General features: G+C 38.7%; 2 protein-coding genes across 3 annotated transcripts; one reads left to right on the plus strand and one right to left on the minus strand.

Moving 5' to 3' along the window:
- The first annotated feature begins 1374 nt into the window (after positions 1-1374).
- Positions 1375-4989, plus strand: hvcn1 (hydrogen voltage-gated channel 1). The gene is made up of 6 exons (XM_067474831.1): positions 1375-1579; positions 2275-2488; positions 2651-2755; positions 2849-3080; positions 3896-4008; positions 4530-4989. Exons 2-6 carry the CDS (start codon positions 2315-2317, stop codon positions 4584-4586), a joined length of 681 nt encoding a protein of 226 aa, XP_067330932.1. The 5' UTR covers positions 1375-1579; positions 2275-2314; the 3' UTR covers positions 4587-4989.
- Positions 4990-5025: 36 nt separating this feature from the next.
- On the minus strand, positions 5026-15224 carry tctn1 (tectonic family member 1). 2 transcript variants are annotated; one of them, XM_067474827.1, is made up of 14 exons: positions 14905-15222; positions 14429-14546; positions 13705-13838; positions 13378-13529; positions 13173-13275; positions 12423-12535; positions 12122-12142; positions 10404-10538; positions 9756-9881; positions 9445-9530; positions 8428-8565; positions 8192-8345; positions 5411-5542; positions 5026-5332 (listed from the first exon to the last, which is right to left on the minus strand). In XM_067474827.1, exons 1-14 carry the CDS (start codon positions 15188-15190, stop codon positions 5186-5188), a joined length of 1845 nt encoding a protein of 614 aa, XP_067330928.1. In that variant the 5' UTR covers positions 15191-15222; the 3' UTR covers positions 5026-5185. The 2 variants fall into 2 exon arrangements, with proteins under 2 accessions (XP_067330928.1, XP_067330931.1); XM_067474830.1 differs by lacking the exons at positions 5026-5332; positions 5411-5542 and adding an exon at positions 5662-5714 and having other exon boundaries at positions 14905-15224.
- Positions 15225-18848: the final 3624 nt, after the last annotated feature.

Genomic DNA, 18848 nt, shown 5'->3' on the forward strand with positions numbered 1-18848 from the left:
ACAAAAGATGCACATTTAACACTTAATGCTACAGACAAATTAGGATTAACAAAAGCTGACTGAGTATTGAGATAAGATAAACCAGACAAATACTGTGTTTTACTAGTTCAGTTTAACTTCTCCAGTAAAGTGATTCTTTGATGTCTTTGATTAATCTGAAAAAAATCTGAACAAAGTGACAATTGATTTTGTAAGTTTGATATTATGGGATCCATCTTTAACGCTCCATTTTTCCTTTTTAAACTTGAAGGACAAATCTAAAATACTTATTCCTTACAGGCTGTAGTGTTGTAGATTTGACTCAGTGCTTCACAGTAATAGACATTTTAACACAGACATTCATATATTTACATAAACCACAGGCTTGGGTGAATAATCTCCTTTTGTGTGCATCTCAGACTAAACGGTTTCAGATCTTCAAACTACATCTGACAAAACAACGCAACCCGAGCAAACACAAAATAAAAATTTGTAATGGGAATTCTATTTTTTGAAGCACAGGGTTTATCCAGTACCTAAATCACCAATTTAAAGCAGTACTCACCCCCTAAACTTACCAACTAGTTCAGGTCTGCACTTTGACTAGGCCGCACCAAAACTTTCCGTTGATTCTTCTTCTTCCTTTTTTTTTTTTTTTTTTTACCTTTATTTACTCGTATGTTTGGGATCATTGTCTTGCAACTGAATCCTCGGGATTCTCTGTTACAGAGCAGGATTCATGTTTCCCTCCATATGTACATCACAGTACCACCTCCATGCTTCACCAGAGGTTCTATGTTTGGTTCACACTGCAAACAGTTCAACTTTTGACAGTAAAACCAATTCTTATTCCAAATTTCGATCGTGTTTGCTCAGGTTGGCCTTTTTCCATGATAGTTTGAAGATCTTGAAACAGTTCATTACGAGATACACAAGAAGAGACGGAATCAGAAGTGGGTCAGTTTCCCCTCACAGCCTAACAGCACCTTGCTGTATAGCTGCAGACCTGTCTCGTGCTGTGTGAACCCAGTGCAGCAGTCCCACATTCAAACGACCACTCGGGGCTCAGGCTGCAGCTGATCGCTGGACCGGTTTTCCCACCGTGTGTGTAAAGCATTATGCAGACGGTAGGTGTCAGCGTGGTCACAGACAATGACTGAGGGAACCAGCTTAATCAGCTGCTCCACAATCAGAACATCACACTTCAATAAATCAGTGTACGAGCTGCGGCTCTGAATGATTTACTTGATAAAACAGCACGATAGTTCGGATGCACAGAATGTCCCGCTGCAGGTCCAGTTTCTGGTCAGTCTGTGCACAAAACCAAGCATTTAAGGAAGTGGACTCAGTGAAGCGTGAACGCTCGATGCGCTTTAATAGGTTTTCTTGTTTCTATATCACGTAATAAGGTTCTAAGGGAACGTTTATGCCTAGACCGTCCAAAACCTGCAAGTTTTCTGCGCTAGTTTGGCCCGACAGAGAACTGGGGCTGGATCGCAGGCGGAGGCGGAGTTTTCCTGCGTCAATTTAACTTCGTCCTCAAGAGTTTCGGTGAAAAGAGCATTAAAACTGCAAAAAGGACAAGGTGGAGGAAAACAAGGTAAGTTTTGACACCCGGTACTACGGCTCTTAAACAAAGCAATAAGCTCAAACCAGACGCGCAGAGTCTGCGAACGTTACTGTCAGGAAAAGTGCTTGGCTGGCAAAAAAAAAAAAAAAAAAAAAAACGCAGACGGGTCTTTTATCACGAGTTTTAGTTACAACTGTGCAAACACTGTTCATCTTGGCTGCAGTCACTTTTGATATTATAACCTCATGTCCCTTCAATTTGTTCAAACCAGGCCCTTTTAGCTGAAAAATGAACCCAAAAATTAGTGGAGTTTGGTCCTGCTGTCATGTCTCCAAATCAATGTTTAATCAGATTTTTTGTGCATGTCAGCAGACACACAGAGCCCATTAGTGAATTCGAGCAGCAGATTTCTGTATTTGATAACTGTGAACGAGTTGCCTTCTGCTTTGAATTGTGACAGTTTGGCGAAGGGGGAAGGGGCGAGGGGGGTCTTTTCACCCCAGGCAGAGGCGGTTTGCTTGCTGTAACATGTTGCATCAAAGCAGAAGTGGAAGTGGCTCTGAAGTAAACTCAGATCCTTAAATGTATAGAAAACTCAAGTAGCACAATCAGAGACAATACGGTGCCGTTTGTTAAGCTGTGTGAATAAACATCTGTTTAATCTCACTGTTCCACTTTGGACTCCCCTTTTGAACTCAAATCAACTTTCTACTTTTCCCCTTGAGGTGAGTTGAGGTCCTCTCCTTCTGTTGAGCCGCTGCTGCCATGGCTCAGTACCTGAGGCATTTCACCACGGTTGGCGATGAGCACCCGGTTCAGTGGGAGGAAGAAGAGCTGCACAAGGTCAGCGAGGAACTGAGCCAGGCCACGGGACAGTTTCCTACGACACTGACCTTCAGGGATTCACTGAAGAGACTATATATCTCCGATCGGTTCCAGGTTTGTGACATTGGCCTTTTCATATCGAAGTATGTTCTGTGACTTTTCCAAAATGTCAGAAAGTGGTTGGGGAAAAATGTTCCAGCAGAGTAAAAGGCCATAAAGTAAAGACTTGTATCTGTGCTGTGGGACGCTGGGTAATGATGCTGATGCTGCTTTCAGGTGTTGGTGGTGTGTTTGGTAATCCTGGATGCCATCTTTGTTTTGGCGGAGCTGCTGATAGATCTAGCTGTTATCCAGTTGGAACATGGCCACATTGCTCCTGAGGTATAACAAAGACTCGTCTACTTGCTCAAAGGAAAGCCACAGTTTCACTTAACACCTTTCTGTGTTGTGACTAACTGGGATTTGTTGATACAGGTGTTTCATTACCTGAGCCTCGCTCTTCTCACATTCTTCATGGTGGAGTTGGCTGGTAAGCTTTTTGCTTACCGCCTGGAGTTCTTCCACCACAAGTTTGAAGTTTTTGATGGTTTGGTGGTGGTCGTGTCCTTTGTGTTGGACGTTGTCTTCATTTTCCATGAGGATGCCTTCGATGGGATGGGTCTCCTCATCCTGTTGAGACTGTGGAGGGTGGCCAGAATCATCAACGGTCAGTAACACTGAGTTACAACAGTTTGCACAGGCAAAATAACAGAGCAGTAATAAGATGCATTTCAATACAAACACCTAGGTAGAAAATGTGCCCACATGAAGTTTATAATCTTGTTTTGTCACACTGTAAAAAATCCGCTGTCACTTTTTGTGAAATCTGGCATTTCTCAAAGTGTGATATTTAATGTGTCACTATTGTAACAAAAGCATATTCATTTTTTGCTCTTACATACTGTGGCACCATTGGTTGATCCAGCATTTGTATGGTCCTGACTGGAATATCTCTACAAGATTCATTCAGTCCTGTTTACAGAATGTGTAATGTAATGTGTACATTACCAGTTCAAAACTGCAAACGTTTTTGTTTATGACCTAAAAACAAAATTCATAAAAACTAATGAAATTTCCTTCTGCTGCACTTTTTCTTTGATAAAAATTAGCAAAATGTTAAAATTAAGGTAAACTTGTGCAGGGGTTTTCAATCCTGCTAATTTTCCCAACTAGTCCTCCACTACAATGTTGATAACCTGGTGTGTTCAGTCAATAAGTAGATGGAAGATAAGTTCACTTCCAACTTGCCATTGACTGAACACACCTAATCCAGGTAATCAGCAGTGAGTAACGCAGGGTTAGTTGGAAAACAAGTAGCGCAGGGATCGACTACCCCACTGTTGATTATCATGTTATTGTCATAAACATAATAAATATATTTGATAGGATCTCAGGATCATTTACTTTGCGTCTACTAGTTTGGAGGAGGCCCGTTTAGATGCTTCATCCAGAGGTGATCACGTCTCATCGCATGTCTTGCAGGTATTCTGGTGTCAGTGAAGAACCGCGCAGACCAGAAGATCCACAAACTGAAGGAAAGTTATGACCACCTTGTTCAAAGAGCCTCGGAGCTACAGCAGAACTGTGATAAACTGGTGATTACTGAACTGCTTCATTTAATAATTCAGATAATATAGGTTTTGATTTACTATGCTGGAAAGAACAGATAGTTTTAAATTTTTTATATATATATATATATATATATATATATATATATATAAAAACACACACACACACACACACACATTTCTTTTAGGAGAATAATATTGTATGAAGGAATTGTATACAAATATAAATTGCGTTATCAAGGTCATAGCTATAATGTAGGACACTTTGGCAACCTGTGGGGACTACCCTACACTGACCATTTTACATAAAAATAAAATAATTTCAGTATTTTTAGACCCCAAAGTTTTAACAGGCAGTCAGAGGGGTGGTGCATAATTTATCTTCTCTGCACAAAATCTTGGAAAATGTAAAAACAAGTGTTTCTAGTCCTATAGCAGCTCAGCAGAGGTAGGACAGACATCTATAAAATTTGAGGAAAAAATGTGTGTGTTTTTTCAAGCTTTGACTGAGGCTCAACAACAAACTCCTCTGTCTCAATCTATAATAGGAACAAGAGAACCAGAGACTTCAGGCGCTGCTAAAGAAGCATGGTGCAGACTTCTAACGTATCAGCTCCAAGGCTGTGTGACTACTGCTCAGTTTTATCGCTGTTTTTCCTCCAACAATGCTTTTATTTCTAACACCATAAACTCCACGATGAACTTTTATTGCAGACCTGATTTCATTATCACCACTACTTGTTTACAGAAGGTTTAGCGTCACTACATTACCTGTGGAGAAATTATCTTTTCAGTGGCCATACATATCCAGTTATCCTGTCATCATAGTGGTGGAAATCAGTCAAAAGTCTACATTTATCTAATGAATAAAATATTGAGATGCTACTGAATAATTCTTTTCAAAGCTGTAAAACCAGTGCCATAATTTGCTTGTATAACTGAAACATTTATCAGTCTGTGATATTGTACATAAAAGTACATTTCTAATCTGCTAAGTGACATATATAAGTTGTGTTTGCTGTCTGTAAAAAAGATATAAACAAATAACCTTAGATAATTTATTACAAAATTATAAATCTCAAAAGCATCCTATTTACATTATTCACACAATATACAGAGAGATACTGGTTGCACCAGAGTGTATGGTAACTGTTACTGTACACTAGTGAGTGGAACTTGTATGGGCTGTTAATAAGCTGCTGGATCAAACAAAAGGGAAGAAGAAATCAAAGGGTAGCTTGGCATTGATGGTGGGTGTAGCTCTGAAACCAGGAAGAGCAGGAGCAGACGCTGCTATGAAGGCCACTGAGCTTCTGATTGACAGGAAGCTACTGCCTCCAGACAACAGACTCTGTGGGACAATAACATTGATACAGTACAGTTAGATTTGTATTGCACCTTTACATTACACAGTAACAGTTCTTCTTACCAGGCTGGTTGTGTTGGTCTGGACAATTTCATTGATGCTCACAATCTGAGGCTGGGGGTTCATCAAGGATCCATATTGAGTCCACATAATTTCTAAATGAAGTGAAAGTGGGATGGCGCAACTGTGGCCTGCCTGCAAATGACAAGCATACTCCATTATGCTGCTTAATACAGTATATTTCAAATATAGCAGCATGCACAGTATAAATACATGTTATGCAATATAGTTTCAATTTATAAGCTTACTGGCTTCAGTACATTCACATAGCGTTGGTAATCTAATAGCAGTATTTTAAGCCAATGTTCTGCAAAAAAAATTAACATTTTTAGAAAAACAACAAATGACTATAGTATCGTTATCTAAGGAAAAATACAAATTACACTTTTTCAAGTCATAAAATATACAGATTCTACAAAGCAAAACGGATTACAAATGTATACAGTCCCAATCCAAAAGTATTGGACGTCAAGACGAGTCCATTTCCGACATCAGGCTCATCAATCATTATTGATTATATACAGTGCCAATAAAATAATTTCTACCCCTTGGTAAGTTTTCTCCTAATTTCTTTCTTTTCTTTAAATCATGGTGAAAAGCTGGACCCCTGTCAAAAAAAAATGTCCAAGAGAAAACTGAAGAAGAAGAATTGCCTTTAAAACTGGAAGATTTCATTCTGAGGAAGACAGAAAGTACCTTTTGTGTGATTTGGATAAAGTTGAGAAAAATAATTACAAGAATTTTTATTTTACTATACTTTTTACATGAGCTTCAAGTTAATCTTTTCCAGAAAATGGTTTATGGAAACAACAGTATATTTGATGCGACAGATGCATGTAATTTGTGTAGTTTACATGCATCTGTCATATCAAATATACTGTTACATGCGGCTCTCTGCATCCCAACCCACTGTTCTATCACTGAGTCACCAGGCCCCCAATTAACACAATTTGTTTACATGTAAAACTTGTTATAGCTCAGTTTTTGTTCAATCTTTACCATCAACATATTCAAGTATTGTATATTGTAATTACTTGTGAACACAGTAATCTGTTTCAGGTTCATTTTTGTTTTCTCTTACGTGTAAAGGTCTGTCTTGTAATCTCATGCAGGCTGGGCACGTTTTAAGTGTATATATTCTTTTTTTGCTCATATTAAGCCTCTTAAATTCACCTAAACAATCACTGGTGCAGCCAAATGGTTTTGTAAGATACACAACTACATAAATGAAGATCACATAACTGCAGCAAAAGTGTTGCATTGGATTGCAGTATAAATGCAGTGCTGTAAGTGGTGAATCAGTATCCTGTCCAAATCTGCACAATAAAGACTCCAGTCAACTCTGTGAAAAGGTTACTGAAAAGCAGAATTCAGGGGATGAAGCAAGAACATTTCATAGTCATTTCATATCTCAGGGAGTACAGTTAAATCTATCATAAGGCAATTTGTTTCTAACTACCTAGAGACTAGTGAGGGAGGCCACAAAGACACCTCCTCTGAAGAAGTTACAAGCTTTAGCAGTTGAGATGGACGAGACATACACAGGCCACATGTTGCTTGGTTCAGCAGTCGAAGCTTTATGGGATAGAGACAAAGAGAGAAAAGCTCATGCAAACTTACCAGAAGGCATGTGGGAGACTTAAGTCAACTGGAAGGTTTAAATAAAACAAACACACCATCCCCACTGTAAAGCATAGCAGTGGTGGCCTTATGCTCTTGGGAAGCTTTCATGTAGCACCCGCTGAAAGAGCAAGTGTTTCTGCAACACGTTCTGAAGTGTGTAAGAGATTTGTGACTTGGCTGAACATTCGTTTTCCAGCGATACTATGACCCCAGGCATAAAGACATAGCATAGTGGTGGCCACTTGAAACATAAACAGAGTAAGACAATATACTCTTCCTCATTTATCCCTGATGTGATGTCACAGGGTTGAGCCCAGGCCTAAATCCAACTGAGAGTTAGTGGCTTAACTGTAAAATGGCTGCACACTCATAATTCCTGTGAAACCTGACAGAGCTTGAACAGTCTGAAGCTGATTAAAACCTATCCACACACTCAATGCCGGAACTTCTGCAAGTACGACATCTGCTAAATTCTGACTTTAATACAAAGACCTTTACCTATTTAGCGTTTTATATTTTTAATTAATTGACCTAATTTCTAGAGATGTTTTAACTTTGACATGTAGTCAATAAAAAACAAATTAAATCGACCATATTTTCGTGTTGTAATGAAATGGAGGAGTGAATACTTTTTAAAGTAATTCAAATTCATGATGGCTGAATTTAGAGGTGTACAGATGCATTCTGTCAATAAAATAAACTTTACCAGAGTAAACAAGTGGAAGGTTTTAGACTGCCAAAGTCAACCCCTTGTCCAAATTTCAATATGTTTGATCTGATGTGGAGGAGGCTGACAGGAGAAAAGTTCTCAAAACAAACAAGTGAAGGGGGATAAAGAAAAAGCCTTGAAAAGCATCAAAAGAAGGAAAACATCAGTCTGGTAATTTCAATGAGTCACAGGCTTGATGCAGCTACAGCAAATACGGGATGTGCGACCAAACATTTTAGTAAACGTTATACGCAACATTTTTCTTCATTTACTTAAAATTTCAGCTTCTTTGCTTATTTAAAATTGGATGATTTGATACTGTGTTGTTACATACCTAGATGTAAATACTGAAAATGTGAACTTTTGTCTCATACTCAGCTCTTGTCCTTAAACTCAAATGTCTTCAGTGTACAGAAAAAGCAAATGCTGTTCCATTTTTTTTCCATGCTCACCTTCGGAATAAACGTGTTCTGTATTTGCAACCAGTCCAGTGGACTGCCTAAGGGGGAGTTTCCAAAGGACGCCACATACTGAGGGTAGTTTGGGCCCCTCAGGACATCCAAAAGCACCTGGGAGACAATGGAGCAGTTTTCAGCATCTTCAAGTCTGCAGAAACAAGACAAGTCAAAATCCAATGATTCTTAGAACAAAAAAGAAATGCCATTCCATAGAAATCATTAAGCCGTGCCTTAATGTGCAACCAGACACAGAGTCCAGACCAAACAGGACAGGGGAACGCTCATGTGGACCATGGAGACAGTCCTGATTCTCACCACTCTGAAGAAGAGACAGTGTGTCTCTGGGGTTTATGCTTCTTACAATTCCAGTGAAGAAGTGTGCTAAGGAAAGATCCTAGACGAAGGGTCTCCAACCTTTTCCCCCCGAATATGGGGGGTAGAGCTACTCATGGTTTATAACATTTTATTCTCATTGCTTTTATCAACCCAAACAAACTCACAGGCTGTTTTCCTGAACCTTTACAAAACTGCGGACCGGGCCGAGCTGTGAGTGCTTTGGGACGTGGGAGGAGTCGTTGCGAAGAGTCAAAACCATATGTGCTTTCACGTCTGCGTTTTCAAGAGCACCAGAAAGAGTCTCTTAAGGGATCTGAATACTCGCTAAATGTAATGACAAAGTCACTAAGTAGCAACACTGATCACCACTGGCCCATCAAGCTTGACAGCAGCACACTGTTCGATTGACAACTAATTGTCAAATAAATCACTTTGTGTAAGAAGGGGCATGATACTTGATTGTATATACAAGTAAGCTAGTTTAGGGGGCCTGGTGGTTCAGTGGTAAGAGCATTGGGTAGGGTTCGATTTCCGCCCCACCCAGCGACAAAGGGCAGCCTTGATGCCGTTCCTGAGCCCGGATAAAAATGAGAAGGTTGCAGTGTAAAAACACGTGCCAAATCAACATGTGGCACATGTTCCACTGTGGCAACCCCTGAAGGGACAAGTAAGGTGGTTTGGCCAGTGACCAATCAAATTTGACTAATAAAGTTTTAAATTTTATGTAGAATTCATTACCCTTCAGCAAGCTACTTGGAAAGTGTTCTCACGAGCACCGTGTTGGAGATCCCTGTCCTAAACCTCTTACTACTGCTTTTCTAGGACATTATGAAAATGTTAGTTTTGATACTAATGGACACTGTTTTTAAATTAGGGAATCGAGGGGAATCAATCAGGGAAGTAAAGGATATTCTGCTGTTCTTGTTCCAGACACAAGTGGGAGTCCAACCACATAGCCTGGATTTCCACTGTAATGGACAGTCCCCTCCACACCATCCTGCCATTAAACACACAAGTCGGTATAGAATTCACAGTTAGTCTCCAGAAGAACATATTTTCATGTATGTGGATGGCTTCATAAAAGTGCTACTGTAAGTGGTAATATTGTTAGCTGATTAATGTTAAGTTCAAACTGTAAAACAGTAGTGTTGAGATTTCCTCATCTAGAAAAACACACCTCTTCGGTGCATAACACACAGTAAATGATGAACAATGACAATACCTGAACAAAGGCGATTTGAAACTCCTGTTTCAGGAACTGTGTTGCTCCATGGACAAATCCAAGCACCATAGACACTGTCACATTGACAATCTCCCCAGCAGGGTTGTACTTCATTACATAGTCAACCTGAAGAGACAACATTTCTGATTGGACCAGAAGATTAAATAATGTCCACAATTTTCGCTATACTTGTAGTTGTTACTGTACACCTCATTGTCCACTTTATAAGGTGTATTAGGTGAAATGTAATGCAGTATACCTGTTGTGCCACAATATCAACCTTTATAATGCTTTTAATGTTCAGATGTTATTGAACTTGTTAAACAAAACTTGATTTAATTATATGTTTTAGTTTTGAGGTCATAGTTAGTGGTGGTGGTGGTTTCCCATGGCTGAATTACATTCAGAATGGTTTTCTAATATTCTGCCCCCTAAAATGTATGAAGAGGAAATTCACCACTCAGAATAATGCGGCCTCCCAACTTTACACAACCCGACCCTTGACAAAGACATCAACAATACACATTATTAATTCACTAATTTTCGACAATAAAACCTGAAGAATATGAGACTAAACAATGTGGCTTTTGGAAGTTTTTGATCAAAACCTCTACGTATTACACTATAGAAGTATAGTGGTCGACTCACCTTCAGCACCACATTAGCACAGAGATCTGGATTCAGTAGAACAGGACTGAAGATTTCTCCTCCACCAATCTTCAACTCAGTCTGAGTCCCATCTATAGACTGCAGGGTAAGTAAAGCGATCTCCACAGGAAGAACCTCCAACAACACAAGGAAAACAGATAATCAGTCCAACATTTCTAATTAACCCTGTCCTTCATTTAAATTTGTTTAGACTTACATTTTGAACTTTAAAGGGTGAACCCAGTGTTTTTACTTTGCTTTAACCCACAAATCCCAACCTTTTCACTTAATAAAAGCACACATAGTGATTGAGTGCATATCTCAGTCTTGCTTAGTTGCACAAATATGTGCACTATAGGGAAAATAAGCTAAAACATTTTTAAATGCTGTGCAGACGACTCAGTAAAAAAACGATGTGCAGGAAAATGCAAAAACGAAAATAGCAGATTACTTCCTTCTTCAAGGGAACAGAACAGAAAACTGAGAGATGTCATTTTTTTTCCTCGCATTGCAGCATTTAACCTCAAAGTATTGTCTGTGCTAACATACTGCACTATGTGGCATGTTGTAAGGAGACATGTTTTTGAGAGCTGTACATAAAAGCATTGTACAATGTCTTTCAAAATGTCCTGGTTGCGCAGAGGTTGTGATGGCACGAACATTTTTTTAACATGCACTTTAATACACTCGATTTTACATTTTATCACAATTTTACAATATCACAACAGTAACACCTCCTGCTGATGAGCGACATGTGATTGAACATAACAACCTAATAATCTTTATTATTGAGGTCCTTGTTAAGACAAATGTCAGTAGTGGGAAGACATATATTATGACTATGGTTGTATATACATATTACAGCGTACAGCTTTTTTTTTTAACTTTACATGTGTTTTAAAGAACTACATGTACTAAGAAAAACACAAAACAGCAAGTCATTTAATTTAAACGGCAACAAATTCCAAAAGTACATTTGAAACTTTACTCACACCCTCTACTCTCTTCCCCATCTTTGCTGACCAGTACTGCCACCTGTCTCACAGCTCTGTCAGGCCATTTGTCAAGTGTTCCTCTATCCTCCCATTCGAACCAACAGGTTTTAGCCATTTTAATGTTTCAGCTCCAAAGAATTAACAGAACCACAACTTTTACTTATACTAGCTAATAAGTGCTTCAATGGCCCAGGCTCTTTCTAGAATGGGATGTTGCCTTGTAGTTTGGGAGTGTCACTGTGTTCACAACTGATGTATTACAGATTGGTCAATTGGAAAAAAATTACTAAATTTTGTCTAGAATAATAAAAAAAATATAATATAGTGGAACCAGGAGCAATAGAGTGAACTTTACATTGTGATTTGATTTTTATGTACTTTATTGAACCCCGTGAGAAATTGTCATTAGACATTTTAACATTAATTCTTCTACAGGGGTTTCAGTCCCTACCCAAAGAAAGCTTTGACATGTGACCAGGAAGACCCACAACTTTTATGTATTATAAGTTTATAATGACTAATACCTGTAGGGCTTTGCAAAGTGGGGACTGGAAGGTAAGGCTGGGTGAAACAGAGTGGATCAATTTCAAGTCTCATGCTATTGATAGCTAAAGCTGCGTATCATAGCTTGAATTAAGATGTTGGAATAAGAGAATTCCATAAACAGTTGATCAACTAATGAACCTACTTTTAGAGTTACACCCAAAGAATAGGAATACTTACAGCAGCATCTGCATTCTTCCCCTGTAGAGTAGACAAGATTTAGCTTAAAACCTTTAAAACATAATAACAGTTTCTTTCTATAGAAGCCAGCGAAAATACAGCCTACTGTATTTGTAATGACAACACATAAAAAAGCACTGTGGTTATAAAGTATTGCATTTCCATTAAGTCAAGGAACTCACAAAAGGCAGATGTACCTTACATCCTGCAGTGTATTCACTTTCACTCATATTTTAGAATTACAGAGTGTTTGAAAGAAGATTCCACAAGCAGTGTGAGGCAGAGAAAATGTGAAGCTTACAGCAAACAACTGGATGTTACTGTAGGTGTCCATGTTTAAGGCTGGCAGAGCGCTGCAGCTCTGATCCAGGACCAGACGCCGGGAACACTGGCTGCTCTGATCCTTCAGGAAAGCTGTTGAGACAAATGGGGATAACTAAGGCAAAAGCTCATTAAATATGAAAATATTACTTTTATAAAACCTTTTAAGCATGTCTAAAATAAAAATGTATATACAAATACGATGATAAAGAAGCTTATGTCAAAATATTCTTTACTTATTACTTATAATTTTACTGACACACAAGATTACGAAATATTGGCAATAACATAAAACAAAATCAAAGATTTTCTCTTTATTTCTGAACAATCATCACTACAACAGTAAATGGTGATGTTGGAGTGCATAATTCAGACTGATCAGTCTTTAACACCTTTTACTTTTATTTGTGTTGCACTTTGTACCATCTTTGTACAAAGACTTACTATTACATACTATTGTAGTCGTCAATCAAACCTATCTATGGATAACCACAGCAGCTCCTGTAGTAATCTCCATTTTCAACAGATGTGTTGTTAAAAGTAATCAGTAATGAAGGATGAAATAAGTTGTGTATTTGTCACTCATATTTCTATCTCTAGGGATGGTCTTTCTTCTAAATACCCCCACAGTTAACGTAGTTAACATTATTCACATGACTAAATCAGATTGTTGTCTATTATTACATAACAGCCACAGTGGTGTTCCAAGCAGACTAAGACTAATGGGTACCTGCAGGGCTGGTGTCCACACAGTCAGCAGTGACACCAGGTGCAGGCAGCCAGAACACCCTCTTCTGTCCATGTTCCCCTGCGGTAACCATGACATCCCCATACTGAAAATCATCAGTAGACATAAACATATCATTCTGTTGTAAAGTAGATTTTTTTAAAACCACAGAGCCCAATTAAAAGTTACTGCCTTGAAACAAGCATACCTCGTATCCTGATGAGGCCTGGAGGCCTGCACTGGACACCTGACCATTGTTTGTCTTTGAGTCAAAACTAAAGGTGGTAAATTGTTTAAATAGTGATTCAAAGTTGCTGTCAGTTGGCAGAGCAGGTGAGGGATGCGATGATATATCGACACCTAGAAATACAAAATAACTTGTAAATGAGAAAAAAATGGAGAATAAAGCATATAGGTCACATCAGCCTACAAAATGGCTATAATTATGATACTGATCAACAATCAAATTCAGCATAAAGACCCAATCAAATTACTACTTTTATTAGTAGCATTATTACCTACTGTTATGACTTACGGTTCTTTGACTGAATGCAGAAAATGTCATAACTTGTCTCCTTCAGGAAAGATGACTTTAGTACTGAGTAGCCCCCAGCTGTACTCTCTAAAGTGTAAGATGCCACATCACGACTGCAAAGCTGCTTGTCGCCACTGTAAACACAGAATCGAACACCATGGATGACCTTGTACACAAAGTGTACACTGGCTAGAAAAGTCCTACTCAGGGTTCAGAAATAGTTTTGTGTGTTTCATTCAATCAAATTGTACTTTTTAAACATCACAAATAAAACGTATACGTAATAATGCCTAGAGAATAAACACTGTTTCAAATTTTGAGTACAAGAAGATGAGTAAAATTAAATTGTCAAACAGTTGCCTTTCTTAGATTAATTCCATCAGTACAACAAAAGAGACATGTGACAGTCACCTTTTCTCCTACAGCTTTGTCTTCTCTAACAGAGGAGTAGTACTTTCTACCTGATCAACAGCCTTTATACATTATGTAAAATGTCCTATACTGTTCCTATACCTACTGACATGCTTAGGTCATCATTTAAACAGTAAGTTTTATTAGATTTTAAAATAAAATGTTTCTAATTTTCTTCTTTTAAGCAAATAATTAGCCTGAAAAGCCACAGCAGGTGGTTTCCATATTACACGTATTTTTACTTCCAATATTACATAGCTGTGACTGCAAACTGAACCACAGTGGCTGTGATATTGTCTGATAGAATACTTGCCTGACAGTGGGCACTGAGCAGTCAGTGAAAAGAGCCACCTCCTCACCACACTCTCTGTCACAGCAGCAGTTGATGTCACACACACCGGTGTGCTCATCACAGGGACACAAGCTGTCAACTGACACCCACACACACACACACACACACACACACACACACACACACACACACACACACACACACACACACACACACACACACCAATGTTCAGCTTGTTCTGTTCGAAAATGTCTCCAAATATCAGAGAAAGGTCAAATTTTAAGAAACCCACCTCCACTTCATGGGCTTAGTGATGCAGATATGACCTCAGTGAGACTAATGTTAAGTGTCAATAATACGTTACTTTATGTGTCTGTGTGTGTGTCTCATGTCCTACTGCAACTTAGAAGCGACTACTACCGCACTACATCTAATAGTTAGGAGTTTCAAACAAAAAACAGCAACCGTTCGGCAATATTAAGGTTACAGCTATTTACCTTTGGCGAGAGGAGTGAGCAAGCGGCCGGAGACGGGCAGGGGCTCAGCTGGTGGCGCTGGTGGAAGAGACTCCTCTGCGGCCCGCGGTGTCTGGGTAATCACTCCAGACTCTGTAGGCTCTGTAGTGTAACTGCCATCATTGTTATATGTGATGCTGTGGTCAATGAACCCAGTCTTATTAGTTTGGTAGCTTGTTACATTTGCAGAAGAAGAAATGACAGCACAAGCCAGAAAAATAGACAGAATGTATAAAAACAACCAGAGTTGAGCAGTTGAAGCCGCCATCTTTGTTTCATCGTTGCTATGATCCTTCTTCTTCGTTGGAGTTGTTGCTGCGGTCATGCAACATTAGCGCTACCTGCTGTCAATGGACAAAATCATGTCAAATAAATCTTTAGAGCTGAAAATCACAATGGTGTTTGTTTGTTTGTTTAACAAAATTGAACCAATAAAATGTATTTATGTATGTGGTTTTTTGCCTCTAAGTAAATAAATATGGTTAAAACTGATTTTGACTAAACCATTAGGAAAGTTCTCATATACATATACACATCTTCATTTACCTACACAAGCACAGAACTAAACTTGTGTGAAGATGTGAAATTCAACATGTGTTTAATATTTGGAAAAGGAATTTAATTTTCAATTTCCAAATCAAGGATTGGGAGCTATGCAATCTTTGAACAACTGTAAGTGTTGATGTTTTTAAATGCAAACTTAAAAAACATCTTTGTAGACTGGCTTTTGATTAGAATTTTTGTGTGCGCTATTTATTTATTGCATTCATTTACTCTAACATGCTGTATATATACACTCACTGGCCACTTCATTAGGTACACCTTTTTGGCACTTTATATTTACACAAAATAAATATTTCAATGGTTCAACATTTGTAACTATATGTAACAAATGTCATTTAAAACTTCAGCTTGTATTGAAGTGCAACATCTTATATATGGGCGACCTTCAAAGAGACAAGCATTATTGACCCATTTTGATCATATTGTTTGGAGCAACCGTCAGAGCACGCAATCATCTTTGCATTTTTACTCCTTTAAACCTAATAAAATAAACTGTTTGGTTTCACAAACCTTTCCTGATTTGATGGATAAGGACTCCTTACTGATTCAAGAACTGTATACAGGGTGTTGCACACTTAGAAAATCCTAACTATGCTGATGATGAAAAATCAAGTAGGTTCCAGGTTCATTAGGAGCATTTGACTGTAAAAGTTCTCTCTCACATTCAAAAATACAGCTCTTAAGTTCCCTTTGTCCACTAGAGGCCACACACACAGATTTGCTCCAGTTTAGTAGAGTGTTCCTACTCACTTAAAACAAAAAGACATAAAAAGTCATATGACAATATCTTTATGATTTATCAAAATACTGTGTTACAGTGAATAAAAGTTTGTGTGAAACATGTAAACGCCATTTCTAGGCTGTCGAACTATAACATACTAATAAATTTGAATTATTTATTATAAGAAAAAAAAAAAAAAAACAAGACTCAGGACTCTACTTGTGGAGTGATGGTGCAGGTGATAAACTGAACATGATCCAGATGTTAAGCTAGTTGTGTCAGTAGGAGAAAATGTATTGAGTGTTTTCAGTAGATCTTGTAATGGTACCAGTACCGAAAAGTGACCGCCTCAGTGTCCTCAGTGACTACAGACCTGTGGCTCTAACCTCCCACATCATGAAAGTGGTGGAGAGGCTGGTCCTAGACTTCCTCAGGCTTTTGGTGAAACCATCTCTGGACTCCCTCCAGTTTGCTCATTAGCCCCAACTGGGGGTGGAGGAAGCCGTTATCCCCCTGCTACACCACATCTACACCCACCTGGACAAGCCAGCCTGTCCTCCTAGGGTAAAAAAATTAAGAGCATGCTTGTTGATACTCCCATGGTTGCCTGGATCATGGACTACCTCACTGACTGACCCTAGTACGTCCGCCTGCAGAATTGTGTCTCTGACACTGTGACTTGCAGCACAGGTGCTCCCAAAGGGACAGTTCTATCTCCCTTTCCCTTCACCCTGTATAACTTAGACTTCAGGTACAATTTAGCCACCTTCAGTTTTTTGATCACTGAGCCTGCTGTTGTAGGATGTAGCCAGGGCGGGAGTATCCGTCAGTGGTGGACAGATTTGTGTGAGCACAATTCTCTCCAGCTCCACATCAGTAAAACAAAAGAACTGGTGGTGGACTTCAGGGAGTCAGGGGCCCCTGTCAATCCTTTCTCTATATGTGGCGAGGGGGTTGAGTTGGTTTCGGAGTACAAATACCTGAGTGTCCACTTGGACAATAAACTGGAATGGTCAGTTGTTGCAGCATCAATCTACAGGAAATCACAGAGCAGGCTGTATTTTCTAAGGAGACTACTGTCCTTCAACACCTGCAGCGACGTGTTAGAGATGTTGTAGGAGTCTGTGATAGCCAGTGCCATCTTCTGTGCTGTGCTTTGCTGGGGCAGCAATATAAAGGTAGCAAACAGTAAGAGACAGAATAACTTAATATTGAGGGCTGGTTCTCTCTCTGCAGCCATCAGGACTTCATCAAGGATGTATTACAGAAGATTTGATGCATAAATACCTGACTTCGTGATATCAACCCCGTGACTCAATCTTTCACTGAGTGTCCTGAAAAATTTAAATATGATTTTGGGATTTACTGTCCAAGAAAAATTGTAATCTGCATGCTTGCTAATAAAACATAAAGATTATTACACAATGAATTTTTCCTAGCTCTGGCCACCATTTCTGTCATTTAAAACAATATCACTGTGTCTGGCAGTCTGATTGTGTGATGTTGTAAATACACCTCCTGGTCAATCAAACTTATTTGGATGAAAAATCAGCTAGTAGCAGTGGATTTATTGGACAGAAAAATCTCTACAAACTCTATCTTTATAAAACCTGTCATTATAGTATAACTCTAGAGTTGTGCGAGTTCATATTTTCATGTTCAAGGAGCCAGCAGTAAGTCAACCAGCTCAGCTAGAGGAGGAGTGTTATGTTGTGTATAGTTTCTACAAGACTAACCATGTGAACTTGTCCACATATAGTGATTCTGTCTTCTTTTACCACCCAGATAAGGATGTGATGGCTACTCCTAAACGCTGACGTTGTTAGCCATAGGCTGTTTCCATTTTAAAGGAATGTTTTGGATCACTGTCGTGCTGAAACTTAATTGATATCCAAACTTAAGCTTCCTGACTTTAGATTAAGTTGAAAAATATCCTGATAAATTTGCTGTCATGATGCTAACAATTTGCTGAAGGGCACCAGTACCTCTTGCAATAAAAAATAATTAAAAAAAGCACATGATCCAGATACCTTTTTGCATAACATCATAGTCAGAATGGCAACTATGGCCAAACAGTTCTATTTTTTGCTCATCTGATCAGAGAACATCCCTGAATAAGGCAGTACTCATTTGCAAAAGTCTGATCAGATAAAACATTCAGGCCAGCTGGCACTGACTATTACTTTCACCAGTTCAGATGATGTGAAAGTGGATCAGGGGAGCTCTTATACATTTAAGTATAATTAATGTAAGTATAATGTTAATTGTTTGTGCAACTTAATGACAGACAGAATCAAAGATTATAAGGTCAAAGTGCTCTGTGTCAGAGCTGCTGGTAAGCAGCCAGTGTACAACAGAGGAGACAGACATTAAAACTTCCTGCTTCTGTTCAGACTGGTTAAAACCTCCTTCATAATGCAACTACCATATAAGTACATTAAATATGAAATCATAAAACAGAGCATTTCCTGTAGCTTCCTACAATGTATGTGCTTCCATAACGAATATCCATCCATTCATTCCATTATCTGTAACTGATGCAATTAATACAACTGACATGTATTTATTACTTTATTCCACCTCTTTGCACGTCATCATTATGGATGTCTTAATTCCCAAATTTTGGGTTAAATCCTTTACA

This window comes from Channa argus, chromosome 14 (genome assembly GCF_033026475.1).
Source record: "Channa argus isolate prfri chromosome 14, Channa argus male v1.0, whole genome shotgun sequence".
Lineage (NCBI taxonomy): Eukaryota > Metazoa > Chordata > Actinopteri > Anabantiformes > Channidae > Channa > Channa argus.

What these genes read in the sequence shown, in the direction of transcription:
- hvcn1 (XM_067474831.1), top strand. Translation starts at nt 2,315, where the DNA reads ATGGCTCAGTACCTGAGGCATTTCACCACGGTTGGCGATGAGCACCCG. An exon ending in ATATCTCCGATCGGTTCCAG is followed by an intron (nt 2,489 to 2,650) that starts GTTTGTGACATT and finishes TGCTGCTTTCAG; the next exon opens with GTGTTGGTGGTGTGTTTGGT. An exon ending in AGCAGAACTGTGATAAACTG is followed by an intron (nt 4,009 to 4,529) that starts GTGATTACTGAA and finishes AATCTATAATAG; the next exon opens with GAACAAGAGAACCAGAGACT.
- tctn1 (XM_067474827.1), bottom strand. Translation starts at nt 15,190, where the DNA reads ATGGCGGCTTCAACTGCTCAACTCTGGTTGTTTTTATACATTCTGTCT. An exon ending in GCTCACTCCTCTCGCCAAAG is followed by an intron (nt 14,547 to 14,904) that starts GTAAATAGCTGT and finishes TGTGGGTGTCAG; the next exon opens with TTGACAGCTTGTGTCCCTGT. An exon ending in GTGTCTGGTTGCACATTAAG is followed by an intron (nt 8,346 to 8,427) that starts GCACGGCTTAAT and finishes TTGTTTCTGCAG; the next exon opens with ACTTGAAGATGCTGAAAACT.